Source organism: Podarcis erhardii (genome assembly GCF_964252035.2).
Source record: "Podarcis erhardii genome assembly, chromosome: 2".
In the NCBI taxonomy this organism is placed as follows: Eukaryota; Metazoa; Chordata; class Lepidosauria; order Squamata; family Lacertidae; genus Podarcis; species Podarcis erhardii.
Genome location: NC_138498.1, coordinates 115,301,522 through 115,320,070, shown reverse-complemented (window position 1 = coordinate 115,320,070; position 18,549 = coordinate 115,301,522). Strand labels below are relative to the sequence as shown.

Below are 18,549 nucleotides of genomic sequence, written 5' to 3'. Positions count from 1 at the left end.
GTGTTAAAAAGATACAGCAGCAGGTCAGCCGGTGCGTTTTTTTTGTTTTTTGTTTAGCCACTTGGCAACCCTGTTCACACGCTCAGTTCCCTGGGGGGGGGGGAGATGCTCAAACGGTTAAACAAGCAGAGCTGAAATTCCTAGAGAGAGAAAGCAGAAAACGTGTGATTGGGTAAAAAGAGGGAAAGGAAAGGAACGAAGCAGGAGGATTTTTCCTGTCCCTCCCCCTTTAGGGAGAAATGCCTTTTTGGTGCAATTGTGGGCTGCAGATCCTGGCCCCCGGAGGGGGCTGGACAAAATGGGTGAGTGGTAGGAGAAGAGGGGATATCTGAAGGGTCTGGGGTGGTAGAAGAAAGAACACCCGCCCCATGACTGGTGCAAGAAGAGGGAGTCGGTGGGGTTACAAACACAGGCACTCCAGAGAGCAGGGAAATGCAAAGGGTCTTCTTGCTAGGCTGAAAATCAGGAACTGACTAAGCAACATCCTGTAATAAACGAAAATCTGCCCTTATTCCCTTATAGGGGACACAAGAGCCCTTATAGAGTCCTTTGCAGGTTCTCCATAGGGCGGAGGAAAAAACAGAGGCCAACCAGAGAATATTGAGAAGCAAAGCAGCTTGTAAGCCTGATCTTTATTGAACTGTTGCAACAGGGTGCTCCCTTCACACCTAGGAGAGAGGAGGAGGACCCAGAACCAAGGTGTGTCTGCCCTTATATAGACATTTTAAATTGTCAGCCCTGGAGTCCAAGGCCACCCCCAGAAACAACATACCTGCATCACAGAAAGGGCAGGCTACAGCAGGAATCTGAGAGGGTTGTTTACCTCCTGTCTGGCAAGTTACCTGCTAATGCTTACTGGATACCCTGGGGAGCCTGGCCAATCTTTTGCAATGCTAAATACTGCACTTAGTTCCTGAGCCAAGTCACAGGCTCACACCCTATTCGTACACAGACATACCCTTAAGACAGGATTTGTGAAGGAAAAGACAATGGGAGGCTTTTCCATTTGACTTTGCAGAGAAAACACCTGGTCAGTTTGGGAGTCAAAAATGGCTTCATGGCTGTTCTCCTGAGCTGCTTATTATTATTATTACTTGACCCCAGCATCTGGTATTCAGATACAAAGCCACTTCCAGCCTGCCCAGGACGTGGGGTTGCGGGCTTCACGCAGGGGAATCCCGGCCAGGTCTGCCCTATTTAGGGCCGGCGCAGAGGGGGCTCACCCTCTTTTCGTCGGCTAGCCCTCACGTTTCCCACCCTCCCTCCCTTTAGGTATGCTTTAGGTAGGTCTTTGACTTTGCTATGGACTTCGGTCTGTCGCCGCAAGGGGCATGGTAGGAATTTTTCCCAATTGGCAATTTGTAGCCTTTTGTTTTTTCGCCTACCTCGTAGCAACTCGTCACAACTTTTCGGCATTGGCGGTAGGCATTGGTAAGAAGGGGTTAAGAGGATGTGTGTGGGGGGAGGAACGCCATCACCTCCCCCCAGTGAGCGAAGGGTGGTCCGTTAAAGGACTCCGGGGGCGTGGCCCTGTCCGAAGCCTATGGAAGTGTGGGCCAAAGGCACGCCCCCGAGTGGTGACCCGGGGAGCTCCTAGTCTACGTGCCTCGGCAGGAGACTCCCCCGATAAAGTGTTAACCCTTCCCCGTGTCTCCAGCAAACGGGCTGGAGCCGGATAGTCGATAGGACCAATGCCTAAGCCAATGCCTCTCATTCCTGAATTCAATAAAGTTGTGGCCTAATTCGCCCAATTAACCTCAATTATGGTGTCTCGTGTCTTTATTTATCCTGGTGGGGGGCAGGAACTCGCCACGCAATGCCCCTGCACGAGGAGGTTCTGTTTGGCTCTTTGCACACCTCTGTGAGTGTCTCTCACCCTCTTAAACCAAAGGCCTCTCTAGTCCGGCATTCTCCGTTTCCCCCAGAGGTTTGCTAGATGCTTCTGAGCATAATAACACTCTCCCACCCATGTTCCACAGCAGTTGTTACCCAGGGGCAGGCTGCCTCTGCTACTGTAGGTACTATATATCCATCATGACTAGTAGTCACTGATAGCGTTGACCTCCGTGAATTTGTCTAACCCGCCGTAAGCTGCCCAAGTTGGAAGCCATCACTGCATCATGGTGCAATGAGTCCCACAGTTTAAGTATGCCCTTTGTGAAGTAGCCTCGCCTTTTCCTGGTCCGAGATCTCCTGCCCTCCAGCGTCCCGAGGTTTTAATATTATGAAAAGAGCAAGAAAAACCGTCTCCCCATCCACTTTCTCCACACTGTATAAACTTACAGACCTCTGTCATGTCTTCCCACCCTGTCTTACTTGCCTTTTCTATAATCTTTCTGTGACCTTTCTGCGCAGTCCCTTGGTCGTCGTGACTGCCCTCGCCCCTTTTTAAAATGAAGATGTCAGGGATTAAACTTCTGCCAGCAAGCTAAGTGCTATATCACTGTGCTACAATCTTCTTTCATAACAGGTAATTCTGTTTTGCTGAGGGGGAGAGGATTATGTACCGTGGTACCTCGGGTTACATACGCTTCAGGTTACATACGCTTCAGGTTACAGACTCCGCTAACCCAGAAATAGTACCTTGGGTTAAGAACTTTGCTTCAGGATGAGAACAGAAAGCGTGTGGTGGCAGCAGTGGGAGGCCCCATTAGCTAAAGTGGTGCTTCAGGTTAAGAACAGTTTCAGGTTAAGAATGGACCTCCGGAACGAATTAAGTACGTAACCAGAGGTACCACTGTATTCTTTTCTCTCCCAAATCGATAATGAGGGAAGAATGAAGGAAAATCCTCAGTTCATAGAAAGCCTGGAGTGCCATTGCCATGTGCCCCTCACATTCTGAGACTAAAATTATTTATTTTTATATATACAATTATACCTCATGTTACGTCCGCTTCATGTTATGTTCTTTCAGGTTACGTCCTGCGGCGACCCGGAAGTACCGGAAAGGGTTACTTCCGGGTTTCGCTGCCCGCGCATGCGCAGAAATGCAAAACGACGTCATGCGCAGAAGCGGCGAATCGCAACCCACGCGTGCGCAGATGCGCCACTGCGGGTTGCACTCTTTTCATGTTGCGAACGGGCCTCCGGAACGGATCCTGTTTGCAACCAGAGGTATCACTGTATGTGAATGAAATGAAACACACACACACACACACACACACACACACCCTCCTTGCCTGAAAGTTGACTGAGGTGACACACAAACTTCAAAAGCACATCACGCACAAATCAATTCACAATCTCGTTTAGGATCTGTACTCCAAAACGGACGCCTGCCGTGTCCCGAGCTCAGCTTTTGTGTGGCTTCCCTGCCGTGTGGGTTCTCTCGTGAGCAGTAAGGGTGGAACTCTGATTGAAGCTTTTCATGCAGTGGGAGCACTTGTAGGGCTTCTCCCCGGTGTGGATCCTCTCGTGCCGAATCAGGTGTGCTTTGTGGCTGAAGCTCCTGCCACAGACCAGGCAGGTGTAGGGCTTCTCTCCCGTGTGGCTTCTCTTGTGCCTGTTAAGGTTTGACTTCCCGCTGAAGCTCTTCCCGCAGGCCGTGCAGGTGTACTGCTTGACCCCCGAGTGGCTCCTCTGGTGGCCAATCAGGTCCGTCCGGTGCTTGAAGCTCTCGCTGCAGTTGGAGCACTTGTAGGGCTTTCCTCCGGTGTGGATCTTCTCATGGCGGAGGAGGTGGGCCTTGTGGCAGAAGCCTTTCCCGCACACCGAGCAGAGGTACGGCTTCTCGCCGGTGTGGCTCCTCTCGTGCCTGGTGAGGTTGGACCTCCCGCTGAAGCCTTTCCCGCAGACGGCGCACGCATACGGCTTGTCGCCCGTGTGGGTCCTCTCGTGGATGACGTAGTCGGAGTGGTGGTTGAAGCCCTTCCCGCAAGCCGGGCACTCGTACGGCTTCTCGCCCGTGTGGCTCCTCTCGTGTGCGGCCAGCTTGGCGCTCTGGCCGAAGCTCCTCTCGCAGTGCGAGCATTTGTAGGGCTTCTCCGTGTGGGTCCTCTCGTGGGAGATGAGGGTGGAGCTCTGGCCGAAGCTCTTCGGGCACCGCGAGCATTTGTAGGGCTTCTCGCCCGTGTGGATCCTTTCGTGGCGGGTCATGTGCGCTTTGTGGCTGAAGCCCCTGCCGCAGGCGGAGCAGGCGTACGGCTTCTCTCCCGTGTGGCTCCTCTGGTGCCGGTTGAGGTTGGACCTCCCGCTGAAGCTCTTCCCGCAGAACGAGCAGATGTGGGGCTTCTCCCCCGTGTGGGTTCTCCAGTGTGCGAGGAGGTAAGACCTCACGTTGAAGCCCTTCCCGCAAAGCGAGCACTTGTGGGGCTTCTCCCCCGTGTGGGTTCTCTCATGAGCGAGGAGGTACGAGCGCCCGTTGAAGGTTTTCCCGCAGTGGGAGCAGGCGTACGGTTTCTCTCCTGCGTGGCCTCGCTCCTGGGAGAGGAAGTATTTTCTCCAGACGAAGGCCTTCCCGTAGTTGGAGCATTTGTAGGGCTTCTTGCAAACTCTCTTCCCTGCCTGGCTTCCTTGCTGCCTTTCTGCTCTGTACTGACTGGCTCTCCGGAAAACGCTCCCTCTGGACATCATCAACGATGCCCTCATGGGTTCCGTGTGCTTCACGCTCCCAGGCAGAAAATCTTCCTCTTCTTTGGCGCCACCATTGCCTGTCAGAAGCAACAGGGAAATCAGGAGACCGCACGTCAATTCCCGCGCAAATGATCGTTCTGCTTAATGTATTGATTACGAGTTCCTGGCAGGGACTGGCAAGATGCTGACAAGTGTGTGTCAGGGGAAACGGGGCTGGAGTCTGACTCGGGAGCTGGGGCCAGTGATTTGTGGGGAACTATTCCAGTCAGGGGGACGTGGAGGGTGCTGTGGGTTAAACCACAGAGCCTAGGACTTGCTGATCAGAAGGTCGGCAGTTCGAATCCCCGCGACAGGGTGAGCTCCCTTTGCTCAGTCCCTGCCAACCTAGCAGTTTGAAAGCACATCAAAGTACAAGTAGATAAATAGGTACCACTCTGGCGGGAAGGTAAACGGCGTTTCCGTGCGCTGCTCTGCTTCGCCAGAAGCGGCTTAGTCATGCTGGCCACATGACCTGGAAGCTGTACGCCGGCTCCCTCAGCCAATAAAGCGACATGAGCGCCGCAACCCCAGAGTCAGCCACGACTGGACCTAATGGTCAGGGGTCCCTTTACCTTTACTATTCCGGTCAGGAGGCAAGAGTCAGAGGCAGGGGAAGTTTAAGAGCCGGAGTATGGAGCCCAGGATGGATTAGAAGAAGAGGAAGAAGAGGAAGAGGCAGGTGCTTCTCCACCTTCTCCAGCACCTCTGTCTCCCAGAACCAAGAGGGGATTGAACAGGGATGAGCAGAGGACGTTTCCATGCAGGCACAGTCTCCAGGTGCGTGCACACAGCCCAGCAGGGAAAGGTATATTCCAGGCATCTAGTATTGTGATGTTTAGGTGCCGACTGAAGACATTTTTGTTTTAAGAAGGGTTTCCCTGAGGGATGACTCAGTTAGCTATGGAAGAATACCATAGCCGATTAAAACTATTTTGCTGTTTTTAGAATTTGTGAGGATGGCTTTATTGTTTTTATAGTTTTTTGGGGTCTTTTTGTGTGTTCATGTTTGGGTCTTGTACACCACTTTGATGGCTTTGAAGTGCTCCAAGAATTTGTTACATCGTCACTGAATCCCTCACCTGGCTGGACTCCTGAGACAGCCGCACTTCTCTGAGATGTCTGGAGACTGGAGAGCCAGGGCTCCTCTTCTGGTTCCACCTTTATTATCACACCAGTAAATCCTGGAGGAGCAGAAGGAGAAGATCAGGAGTTGAAATTATGGTTCAAGGACTGTTGAGGGGGGGGGGGGCTGCATAAGTTGCTGGACTCCAGCTCCCATCAGCCACAGCCAGCATGGCCAACAGTAAGGAATGATGGGAGTTGTAGTCTAACTGCATCTGGAGGGCACTCTCTGGACTCTCCCAGTCATAACTTGATAGGGTCAGAGGTACTGGCACTGACTCAGGCAGTAGTCTATCAGCATCACGCTTAGGTGCAATTGATAGCCTTATTAATCAATAGCTGGATTTGCCTGTTCCCCTTTTAAAAGCCAGCTCAGTTGGCAGCCATCATATCTTAAGGGCTATGAATGTCATAATTTGTGCTCTGTGAAGAAGGGCCTCCTCATTTTGTCCGCCCTGAGTCTCCCACCACTCTGCTTCTTAGTATTGTGAGAGGAGATGTGGGGGTCATCTCACAGCCAGACTCTTCCCTCTCTTGGGAAGGCCTCACCTTCCTCACAGCCTTGATGATCTGAGTCCCAGGGCTCCTCCTCCTCTTCTTCTTCCACCTTCACAGTCACCGTAGGAAGCCCTGAGGGAGGGAAGAGATCTAAGAGGATCTCCGGAAAGACACATATTCCAGACAACCTCCTCTTATATTCTTTCTTTTAAGGATTTAATCCTGCCGAAAATAGGACCTCGGGTTTGTGTCCCATAAGACATGGCACAAAAGGAAATGGGATTGGGAGGGAGGAGGAAAAAAGGCAACCTTGGGCAACAATTATTATACGACACATACCACCAGGTGGCTCTGCTGTTGCAGGCTGCCTCTGTTTCCCTCTAAGACATAGCCTTACATTCAGACCCTCTCTTCCTTCACAGGGCAGCCGGTTCTGACAGCCTCTATTAAACAGTTCAGAACTGCAATCCCTCAAGGGCCACCTCTCTCCAAATAAACCGATCCAGACTCTGCATTCATCCTCTGAGGCCCTTCTTTGTGTGCCTCCTCAAGAGGTCTGGAGGGCCTTTTCTAAAGTGGCTCCCCATTTGTGGAGCGCTCTCCCCAGGGAAGCTCGCCTGACGCCTTTATCACATGTCTTTAGGCACCAGGCAAAATTGTTCCTCTTTAGCCAGGCTGATTAATATTCTACAGTCTTTAAATATGTCTGTGGGAGTGGGGAGAGGCTTATTGTTTTGTTTTAACTTATTGTTTTGTGCTTCCACCCAGTATTTTCATCTTTTGAACTGCTCCAAAATCTTCAGAAGTAGAGCAGTATATAACAATACGATACGATAATCTTTATTGTCATTGTCCCATACAGAACGATGAAATTGAAAAAAATCCACATCTACATTTAATTGATTGATTGAATAATGTGAGGGGAGAAAAGGTGCCCAGCTCAGCAGACAAGCTTACTTTGGAATCACAGACACAATGGGGTTGCAGAGACGAAGAACGTTATGGGGCATTCTCCTGGGTTCTAGAACATTCCAAGACTACAGAACCACTGGCGGGTGTGTGTGTTCGCTTCTGCCCCTGTGCTGTCCTCCTCTCTAAGGATCAAAGCTACACATCAAGGCTTTCAAATGCCAAAGCCAGCCTTTATTAAGGTTTTCTTCCCACAACATTCAAATCTTGGGTGTTTCAAGGTTGGGGAGAATGTGCGAAACATGGGGATGATCGGCAGAAGATTCAGAGTAAGTCACTGGGAGAGGAAGGGGGGACGGCAGCAGGGCAAGCGCAGCGGCAGAGCAAATCCGGTGTTTCTATGGGCGCACAACGCACCAACCTCCCTGCCTCCTCACCCTACAACACACTTGCTGAGGCGATGATGTTGTGGGTCCAGCCCACTTGGAGAGCTGCTTCTGGTTACCTGCGCATTTTAGGGGAATCCACCCCTCACCTGAGCAGGAAGCCCCAACAGCCTTGTTTTCCTCCATGCCTCCACCATCAGGTTCGTCTTCTTCCATCTTTACCATTACTTCAGGGAATCCTGATCAATACAGGGAAGGCAACAGGTGAGTGCCAGCTAGTTTTCTGTGGAAAAATTCCTCTCACCTCCCTCAATACACAACAGCTTTCAAATGAGGTGGCTTCTCCAGTGGTGTGGCCTGGAGCCTCATTTTCTTCCCTTCTTTGTTTTGTGCTACAGAACCCAAGCCTTCTCTCCTCCTCATTAAAATCCAGGATTCCCACTCAGGCTTGAAAACGGAAAGTTCTGCTAAAGTGCAGAAGACGCCGACATAATCACATAGGGAATAATGTGAAATGCACCAGAGGGGTGTTCATTTTAACCCCCACGTGTACCTCCAAAGTTTGTGAAGGGTCTTGTGGGAAGCCCCACAGCCCCACAGCCTGCTGGCTGAGCATATGGAGTTGTTGCGGGGTGGGGTGGGCCTTGATCCACAAGAGCTTACGCCACATTAAATCCTTCAGGATTCCAGGAGCCACAACACGCTTTGTCGTTTTTTGCTGCCAGAGATGAATATGGCTACCCCACTGGAATGCTGGGAAACCACGGAGAGGCCTGCCCACAGATGATGGCAAAATTAGGGTTGCCATACATCTGGAATTTCCTGGACATAGCTGGAATACAGCAGTTGGAAGCAGAAATGAACGAAATGCCTGGGAAAATCCGGACATATGTCAAAAGTCTAGATTTTGCCAAATTTCATTTTTGAGATTTTGCACAACAACTTTGGCCGAAAAGAATACAGTGGTACCTCGGGTTACATACACTCCAGGTTACAGACTCTGCTAACCCAGAAATAGTGCTTCAGGTTAAGAACTTTGCTTCAGGATAAGAACAGAAATCGTGTTCTGGCGGCCCGGCAGCAGCAGGAGGCCCCATTAGCTAAAGTGGTGCTTCAGGTTAAGAACAGTTTCAGGTTAAGAACAGCCCTCCGGAACGAATTAAGTACTTAACCTGAGGTACCACTGTAATAAAAAAACAACCTCAACAACTTTGCAAAAAAAAGGTACGAATTTTCACTTTCTGAAATACAGTGGTACCTCAGTTTTTGAATGTAATCCGTTCTGGAAGACCATTTGAGTTCTGAAACGTTCAAAAACCAAAAACTCAACAGCCAACAGCTAGGCCTCAGGATCTTGCACTCAGCGGAAGCCGTGTGGCATGTTTGACTTCCAAGGTGTGTTCGAAAACTGAAGCATTTACCTCTGGGTTTATGGCGTTCTAAAACTGAAATGTTCGTCAACGGAGACGTTCGGAAGCCGAGGTACCACAATATGGCAACCCTAGCTAAATGGGTCCCAGTTTCTCGATCAGATCTTTCACCTGACAGGGCAGTTTGGGAAGTGCTGTTTTCCTCAGAAGTCTGATGATTCTGGGCCCAAGGTTCCTCTTCTTCCTTTATCCTCACGTCAGGGAACTCTGATCAAGAGAAAAACGTCAGAAGAAGAGGCACAGGAGGATGGTTCAGTCGTGAGTGGCAGGCAGTTTCTCTGCCTCCTCCCATTCCGAGCTGCCCACATATTAAGATCTGCAGTGAGAGGAAGGTCTGCTGGTGGCCCACACACTAATGACACTTGTGGGATGGAGTCCCATGCGCAGGGCTCTCTCTTGCCATTGGGGCACCAACCCCTCTGAGGCGCACCTCATCCCAACATTGGTGTCGTTTCATGAGCTGGTGAAGTTGCATCTCTGTTCTCAGGATTTTGGGGTGGGGGTGAGATGAGGCACCTGAATTTCTGTCGCTGCTGGTGGTTTTGTTGTAAGTGGATTCTGTACAGTGGTGCCTCGCAAGACGAAAAGAATCTGTTCCGCGAGTCTCTTCGTCTTGCGGTTTTTTCGTCTTGCGAAGCAACCCTATTAGCGGATTAGCGGATTAGCCCTATTAGCGGCTTAGCAGCTATTAGCGGCTTAGTGGCTAAGCAGCTATTAGCGGCTTAGAAAAAGGGGGGGAGCGAAAAGACTCGCAAGACGTTTTCGTCTTGCGAAGCAAGCCCATGGGGAAATTCGTCTTGCGAAGTGCCTCGAAAAACGGAAAACCCTTTCGTCTAGCGGGCTTTTCGTCTTGCGAGGCATTCGTCTTGCGGGGCACCACTGTATTTTGTTTTTTCCTACACTGTTTCAATCCTATGGTTTAAAAATGTTTGCTTTGGGCGGTATAACATTCCTTGCCCTGGGACGAAAGGCAGATTATAAAGTAAAGGTAAAGGGACCCATGACCATTAGGTCCAGTCGTGACCGACTCTGGGGTTGCAGTGCTCATCTCGCTTTATTGGCCGAGGGAGCCGGCGTACAGCTTCCGGGTCATGTGGCCAGCATGACTAAGCCGCTTCTGGTGAACCAGAGCAGCGCACGGAAACGCCGTTTACCTTCCCTTCCCTATTTATCTACTTGCACTTTGACGTGCTTTCGAACTGCTAGGTTGGCAGGAGCAGGGACCAAGCAACGGGAGCTCACCCCGTCACGGGGATTCGAACAGCCGACCTTCTGATCAGCAAGCCCTAGGCTCTGTGGTTTAACCCACAGCGCCACCCGTGATAACTGTTAATGTTGTGGTTCTTATCAACACTCTTATCAACTGGGTGCACTGCCCACATGATCCATGCTTGTTTCCTTTGATCTGTGCTCTGTGGGGGCTGAGTTCTCTCTGGAGAGCAGTCTGTCAGGGTAGTCGTTTTGTTTTTTGTTCAGAGGCAGAGAGCTGCGAACATGCAGCTAGATTCAGCAGATTTTCTTTTCAGTTTTCAGTGCTACTAAATAAAGAGTTTTGGATTAGAAGCACTGGTGTCGAGCTGCGTTACTGAGGACACCACGTCGACACAGACAAGCCATTTGATGCTGCGTGTGAACTCTGCTATTGTCCGGCAACCGGAGAGAGTGGCAGCGCGCAGAGTGGCAGCGTGTGGGCACCATTGGAAGTTTGTTGGAGTGACAATAAATCAAATTTATCGCAGGGCCGTTGCACCAGACTCAGTGGGTCAATAGATATACGACCCAACAAACTTTCACAGTTAAGGGATGAATGAATGAATGATCATGATGAAAAATCTTTCTTTCTCCACGACTACAAGAAGAAAATAAAATTTCGTGGCAGGGGGTGGGGGAAGACCCTCAGAATCAGAAAGTGCGAGGCTCTCCGTATAGCTGCATTGCTAATGTGAACTAATAAAAAAGGACCCCAAACACATTCATATACAAACAGAGCACATTAGACTAGCCACCTGTCATTTTGTGACCAAGCAGAATTGAACTCCCTCTTAAAAAGCAGAGGCATCCCCTTGCCAACAAAGGTCTGTATAGTTAAAGCCATGGTTTTCCCAGTAGTGATGCATGGAAATGAGAGCTGGACCACAAAGAAGGCTGATCGCCGAAGAATGGATGCTTTTGAATTATGGTGCTGGAAGAGACTCTTGAGAGTCCCATGGACTGCAAGAAGATCAAACCTCTCCATTCTGAAGGAAATCAGCCCCGAGTGCTCACTGGAAGGACAGATCGTGAAGCTGAGGCTCCAATACTTTGGCCACCTCATGAGAAGAGAAGACTCCCTGGAAAAGACCCTGATGTTGGGAAAGATGGAGGGCACAAGGAGAAGGGGACGGCAGAGGACGAGATGGTTGGACAGTGTTCTCGAAGCTACCAGCATGCGTTTGACCAAACTGCAGGAGGCAGTGGAAGACAGGAGTGCCTGGCGTGCTCTGGTCCTTGGGGTCACAAAAAGTCGGACACAACTAAACGACTGAACAATAAGGCACCCACAGGTGTACAGGGAGTTCAATTCTGCTTCCTGCAGGGATAGGATTTGAGAGCAGCCCAACTACCCACATCTCTGCATGCCCCATAGAAAATCAGGCAGATGGGAACAATTTAGGGAGAAACAACCTTGTAATCAAATGGGGAGGCCTGGTGTTTCAAATTTGGTCGGGGGGCCAAAGTTCCCTAGGTAACCTGTATCACCCAAATCCACCCCACACCTAGCCAGTCACCTGGGAAGATCTCACTTTCCTCAGAGCCCTGGGGACCAGCTGCCGGGAGGTCTTCCTCATCTTCTTTTTCTTCCTCCTTCATTTTCAGTGTCACCTTAGGACACCCTGAAATCAAGAGAAAGCAGAAGGAGAAAGTGTAAGGATGGAAAAGACCGTGGATGGGGAGTTGGGGGGAGGGATGTGGACTAGTTTCTGCTCAAATACCAAGGCTCAACCCCTCTAGTATCTCCAGGTAGGATTGGGAGAGAATTCTCCCTGCCTGAAACTATGGTAAGCTGCTGCCAGTCCGTGTAGTCAATATTGAGCTACATGGTGTGACTTCGTACTTCCTATGTTCCTAAGAAGAATAGAGAATGGCAGATGCATAATAATAATAATAATAATTTTTCTTTATACCCCGCCCTCCCCAGCCAAGGCCGGGCTCAGGGCAGCTAACAAGCAATAATAAAAACAAGTTGAATGGATACAAGTTAAAAGCAAAATTAAAATACATTAAAATATTGAAATATTAAAATGTAGCCTCATCGCAGGAGGAGAAGGAAAATAAAAAAGAAAGAGGGGGAGGGAATCAAATTGGCTCCAAGCCAAAGGCCAGGCAGAACAACTCTGTCTTACAGGCCCTGCGGAAAAAAATCAGATCCTGCAGGGCCCTGGTCTCATGAGGCAGAGCATTCCACCAGGCCGGAGTCAGAGTTGAAAAGGCCTTGGCTCTGGTTGAGGCTGATCTAACTTCCTCAGGGCCCGGGACCACTAGGGTGTTGCTATTTATGGACCTTGAGGCTCTCCGTGGGGCATACGGTGAGGCGGTCCAGTGGGTACGAGGGTCCTAAGCCGTGAAGGACTTTAAAGGTCAAAACCATCACCTTAAATCTGACCCTGTACTCCACCGGGAGCCAGTGCAGTTTGAAAAGCACTGGGTGAATATGCTCCCATGGCAGAAGACCCCGTGAGGAGCCTCGCTGCAGCATTCTGCACCCGCTGGAGTTTCTGGGACAGCTTCAAAGGCAGCCCTGTGTAGAGCATAAGGGCAGAAAACGTTCAATGGCTCCTATAGAGGACTGCCAGCTCCCTTCCTGGTGCTGATCCAGATTTTTTCAGCAGTGACCAGAAACCGAGCAGGTGGCACGGTGGAGAAACTCAAGGTCCGCTTTTTCTCCCTGCCCCACGGGAGTTAATGAGGGGTTCTGCATCTCAAACCCTCACGGTTCTTCAGCTAATAATTCTGTCCCTGAGACGTCAATACTAAAAGCATACTTATTAGAAAGGGAGGCTGGTCCATTAGCACAAAGGGGCCACTGCCAGCTCTGCCTTCTCAGGGGCTATGGCTCCACCTAGTGTTGGCCTCCCTGCCTTTCACCCTATCAGATGGATACCAGCTGCCAATGGAGCTTTACAATAGCTTTTGATCAAAGAGCCACAGGATTACTCTGGTAAAATGATTTTAAGCAGAAGCATTGTAACAAATCCCCGAACAACTGGTCTATTGGTCTATAATGACACGTTCTCTGTGCAACTGTCTCTCACCTGAGTGGGCAGCTGAGGAAGTCTTGGCGATCTCCACTCCTATAATTCGCTGTACTGTCTCTTGTTCTGTCAGATCAGGAGCTTCTGATTAGGAGAAAGATGGGGAGGGGGGGCCCAAGGCAGTGCTGAGGAGAGATTTCAATCTTTGCAAGTTGCAGGAAAGAATACAGCTGGTTTCTATACAAGAACGGAAGAAGATAAAAGAGCCAGCTGGATCAGACCAACAGTTCAGCATTCTGCTATGGTACACCAATTGTGGAACGACTTTCCCAAATATTATCAGACTTTTCACATGCTGCTGTGTTTAATTATTACTACCAGTCTATTTACTAAAGCCCTGTTCATGACCCTGGGTTGTTTTTAAAACATTAATGCTGGATGTTTTCCAATTTGTTTGGGGGGGGGGTGTTTAGTTGAAATTTATAATATAATTTCAATATATGTTGCAATTTAATTTGACTAGCTGCCTTTTACTCTAACATGATTTTTTTCCTTTGTATTTTTATGTTGTGAACTGCCCCGAGATCTACCGGCAAAGGGCAGTGTAAAAATTCAATTAAAAAAAAAATGAAATAAAAGATAGAGGGAAAAAATGTTTAAATGAACAGGTGGTGAGAGCTTGAAAGGTTTTTTATAATTTTCACCCAGAAGAGAGATAAAAGATTGCAGATGTGCGCCGAAGAGAAGAACAGAAATGATAGAAAATGAGATAAGGTGGACATTTCAATGGGTGGGAACGGCTGTTATCCTCAACACAAGTCCTACTGAAGAGGACATAAATAATGCCCTGTTATTTACTTATTATGTCTCTAATCTTGCTCTCCTGCAAGGAGCTCAAGGCGGGTGACATTGCATCCTCCTCTCCAATTTCTCCTCTCAACAACCCTGAAAGGTAGTCCAGTCTTAGAGAAGGGTCTGTCCAAAGGCTGACTTCATGTCTTGAGTGGGAATTTGAATCTAGGTCTCCTCGCTCCTAATTCAGCCCTCTAACCTAGACAGCATCTTAAAAAGCAGAGACATCACCTTGCTGACAAAGGTCCATATAGTTAAAGCTATGGTTTTCCCAGTAGTGATGTATGGAAGTGAGAGCTGGACCATAAAGAAGGTTGATTGATGAAGAATTGATGTTTCTGAATTCTGGTGCTGGAGGAGACTCTTGAGAGTCCCATGGACTGCAAGAAGATCAAACCTCTCCATTCTGAAGGAAATCAGCCCTGAGTGCTCATTGGAAGGACAGATCCTGAAGCTGAGGCTCCAATACTTTGGCCACCTCATGAGAAGAGAAGACTCCCTGGAAAAGACCCTGATGTTGGGAAAGATGGAGGGCACAAGGAGAAGGGGACGACAGAGGATGAGATGGTTGGACAGTGTTCTCGAAGCTACCAGCATGAGTTTGACCAAACTGCGGGAGGTCGTGGAAGACAGGAGTGCCTGGCGTGCTCTGGTCCATGGGGTCACGAAGAGTCAGACACAACTAAACAACAAAATTTACTTATTACGTCTTTAATCTTGCTCTCCTGCAAGGAGCTCAAGGCGGGCGACATTGCATCCTCGCCCCCAATGCCTCCTCTCAACAACCCTGCAAGGTAAGCCAGTCTTAGAGAAGGGGCTGTCCAAAGGCTGACTTCATGCCTTGAGTGGGAATTTGGATCTAAGTCTCCTCGCTGCTAATTCAGCCCTTTAACCACTACACGACACCGTTTTACAATTGTGTGGCACCTTTCCTTGGGGGAGGCGTTGCACTTACGCTTAGGGTCGCTTCCCTGGCGGAAAGGATCCTCGGTCTCTCTGCTCTCAAAGGCACCCTCACCAGGAATCCTTCAGGAAGCGGGATCCTCAACCGATCCCTTTCTTTTCCTCTTGCGTTTGCGCCAGGAATCCCTACTGCGTCTCCTCGATCACCACCACCGTCTCCTGCGCGCTTGTCCTTTTTATTTTATTTCTATTTCCCTTTCTCCTCCTCCAACAGATCGCTCAATGGGGAGAGCTGGCGGCTTTGCTCTTTGTTTTCCGCTTCCCACCACGTGATTGAAGGAAAGCCGAGAGGAGGGGAGGGGGGGACACACAGAAAACCCTCTTGCAAGGCAACCCTCCAAAAAGGGAAAAAAATCCTCCCCCTTGGCTACCTGAGCGCATGGATGGAGCGAGGGTGGATGCGCTTGGCAATTGATTCCTTGGGGCTGCTTGAATTTATTACCTGCGGGAGTGGGTTTTTTTTTTTGCAATTTTTGTTTGTTTGGTAAAACCCACCACCAATCATATATCTAGGCTTACTCCAAAGTAAGTGGAACGGGAGTGGTGGACTCGCCTTACTCGGAGAGTTTTAACAAAAAATTCCTTCCAGTAGCACCTTAAAGACCAACTAAGTTAGTTCTAGGTATGAGCTTTCGTGTGCATGCATGTGTGTATCTGAAGAAGTGTGCATGCACACGAAAGCTCATACCAAGAACTGACTTAGTTGGTCTTTAAGGTGCTACTGGAAGGAATTTTTTGTTTTGACTATGGCAGACCAACACGGCTACCTACCTGTAATTGGAGAGTTTTAAGCAGAGGTTGGATGGATGCTTGATTTGAGATTCCTGTGTTGCAGCAGGTTGGACTAGATGACCCTTGGGGTCCCTTCCGACTTTATAATTCTATTATTCTATGATTCTAACTCCGTGATTCTAAACCAGGGGTAGGCAAACTAAGGCCCGGGGGCCGGATCCAGCCCAATCACCTCCTAAATCCGGCCCTCGGACGGTCCGGAAATCAGTGTGTTTTCACATGAGTAGAATGTGTCCTTTTATTTAAAATGCATCTCTGGGTTATTTGTGGGGCATAGGAATTCGTTCATTATTTCCCCCCCCCCAAAAAAAATATAGTCCGGCCCCCCACAAGGTCTGAGGGACAGTGGACCGGCCCCCTGCTGAAAAAGTATGCTGACCCTTGTTTTAAACCCTTAACTCTGGAGTTGATGGTTTGTTCCTAGGCAAATGCACAGGGCTGGGTTTCACGGCTGCCTGCACCCCGAATCTTTTGCGCGCTTACTTGAGAGTAAGCCATTGAACTCAGCGAGTCTTTGTAGTAAAAGCACGCAGGATTGAGTTGCTGATCTTTTGGCCCCTGCCCCTTTCTGCTCCCTTTCTTGGCTCTTGCGCAAAGGTGATTTAAGAGCGCCACCTGCTCTTATTCCTCCAGCCTAACTTTGGCAATTATATGTAGAATACAGTGGTACCTCGGGTTACATACGTTTCAGGTTACAGACTCCGCTAACGCAGAAATAATACCTTGGGTCAAGAACTTTGCTTCAGGATGAGAACAGAAATCGTGCTCCGGTGCCGCCACGGCAGCAGGAGGCCCCATTAGCTAAAGTGGTGCTTCAGGTTAAGAACAGTTTCAAGTACAGACTTCCGGAACGAATTAAGTACTTAACCTGAGGTACCACTGTATATGTATTTGGAAACTAAGGTGCAGAGGATGCTGATGACTGGACTGCTGTCCGTTCAAATTATATTTTAATTGCTGGTTTTAGATACACTGTGATGCATTTTAAGTATTGTTTTTAACCAGTTTGTTATTATTCTGTATTTTATAACTGATGTTGTAAGCCGCCTTGAAACCTGACTTGGCAGGATAAAAATATATTAAATAGAAAATAGATTTAAAAGAAAGAGAGAGGCAGTGGGGTGGAATCCAGGCTGACTTTGAGCTTCTTGGAGGATGAACCTTATTATTTTCTGCCTTCTGCACATCACAACTTCATTTTGCTTTGCGCCTGGTAACTGTTGCCCATTATTTGTTGTTTGCAATGTTCCATGTTATTCCTCTATATCACAGAATCATAGCATTGTAAAGTTTGAAGGGACCCTGGGGATCATCTAGTCCAACCCCCTACAATGCAGGAATATGCAGCTGTCTCAGACAGGGATCGCACTTGTAAACTTAGCACTACCAGCATCATGCTTTAACCAACTGAGCTATCCATATGTATCCATATATTATAGAAGGGAGCGGGTGATGCTGTGGTCTAAACCACTGGTCCTCTTGATCAGAAGGTCGGTGGTTCAAATCCACACAATGGGGTGAGCTGTTGCTCTGGCCCAGTTTCTGCCAACCTAGCAGTTCGAATGCACACCAGTACAAGTAGATAAATAGATACCGCTGAGGCGGGAAGGTAAAAAGTATTTCTGTGCTCTCTGGTTTCCATCACGGTGTCCCATTGCGCCAGAAGCGGTTTAGTCATGCTGGCCACATGAACTGGAAATCTGTCTGTGGAAAAATGCCGGCTTCCTCAGCCTGAAAGTGAGATGAGTGCCGCAACCCCATAGTCTCCTTTGACTGGACTTAACCGTCCAGGGGTCCTTTACCTTTTCACTTTACCCATTATATGCTTTTACAGTGGTACCTTGGGTTAAGAACTTAATTCGTTCTGGAGGTCCGTTCTTAACCTGAAACTGTTTTTAAACTGAAGCACCACTTTAGCTAATGGGGCCTCCTGCCGCCGCTGCTCAATTTCTGTTCTCATCCTGAAGCAAAGTTCTTAACCTGAAGTACTATTTCTGTCTATCTGAAGAAGTGTGCATGCACACAAAAGCTCATACCAAGAACTAATTATAGATAGGTAGCCGTGTTGGTCTGCCATAGTCAAAACAAAATAAAAAAAATTCCTTCCAGTAGCACCTTAAAGACCAACTAAGTTACCGTAGTTCTAGGTATGAGCTTTCGTGTGCATGCACACTTCGAAGAAGTGTGCATGCACACGAAAGCTCATACCTAGAACTAACTTAGTTGGTCTTTAAGGTGCTACTGGAAGGAATTTTTTTATTTTGTTTTGACCAAGAACTAACTTAGTTGGTCTTTAAGGTGCTACTGGAAGGAATTTTTTTATTTTGTTTTGACTATGGCAGACCAACACGGCTACCTATCTGTAACTGGTACTATTTCTGAGTTAGCAGAGTCTGTAACCTGAAGCATCTGTAACCTGAAGCGTCTGTAACTTGAGGTACCACTGTATTGTTGATCCTTTGGTTTCTAATTGCTATTATAGATGTAATGATTTTTTTTAAAAATGCAATTATTTTCAATATGTAATACTTTAAAATATGTTTTTAATGGACTTGTGAAATCGCTTTGAGATGCAATATGGGAAGCAGCCCATAAATGAAACGAATGGATGGATAAAACGTATTTTTTAAAAAGTCATTAATTGCTTCAGGACCCACCCTCACCCATCTCCCCCCCCCCCAATGTCTCAACAAATGAAACTGATTTGTAAAAATGTTACATGGAAAAATACGAGAGACATTACACATACCGGTA

At 48.5% G+C, this 18,549-nt stretch overlaps 1 protein-coding gene across 6 annotated transcripts in view; it reads right to left on the bottom strand.

Annotated features, from left to right (window-relative positions):
• The window catches only part of LOC309336753 (uncharacterized protein), a 238,396-nt gene that overhangs the window by 201,471 nt on the left and 18,376 nt on the right, over positions 1 to 18,549 (bottom strand). Inside the window, exons 1-7 of one of the 6 annotated variants that reach the window (XR_014154068.1) lie at positions 13,249 to 14,030; positions 11,725 to 11,829; positions 9,068 to 9,163; positions 7,646 to 7,765; positions 6,283 to 6,363; positions 5,691 to 5,792; positions 2,516 to 4,649 (exon numbers count right to left, since the gene is read on the bottom strand). Coding sequence is in view for 5 of the 6 variants with exons in the window: in XM_081853025.1 (XP_081709151.1) it covers positions 3,292 to 4,649; positions 5,691 to 5,792; positions 6,283 to 6,363; positions 7,646 to 7,765; positions 9,068 to 9,163; positions 11,725 to 11,806 (1,839 nt within the window). In the remaining variant the exon portion in view is untranslated. Of the gene's footprint in view, positions 1 to 1,820; positions 4,650 to 5,690; positions 5,793 to 6,282; positions 6,364 to 7,645; positions 7,766 to 9,067; positions 9,515 to 9,833; positions 10,296 to 11,724; positions 11,830 to 13,248; positions 14,031 to 14,995; positions 15,325 to 18,549 lie in introns of those variants that run through there. The other 5 variants (XM_081853025.1, XM_081853026.1, XM_081853028.1 and 2 more) reach the window with 5 other exon arrangements.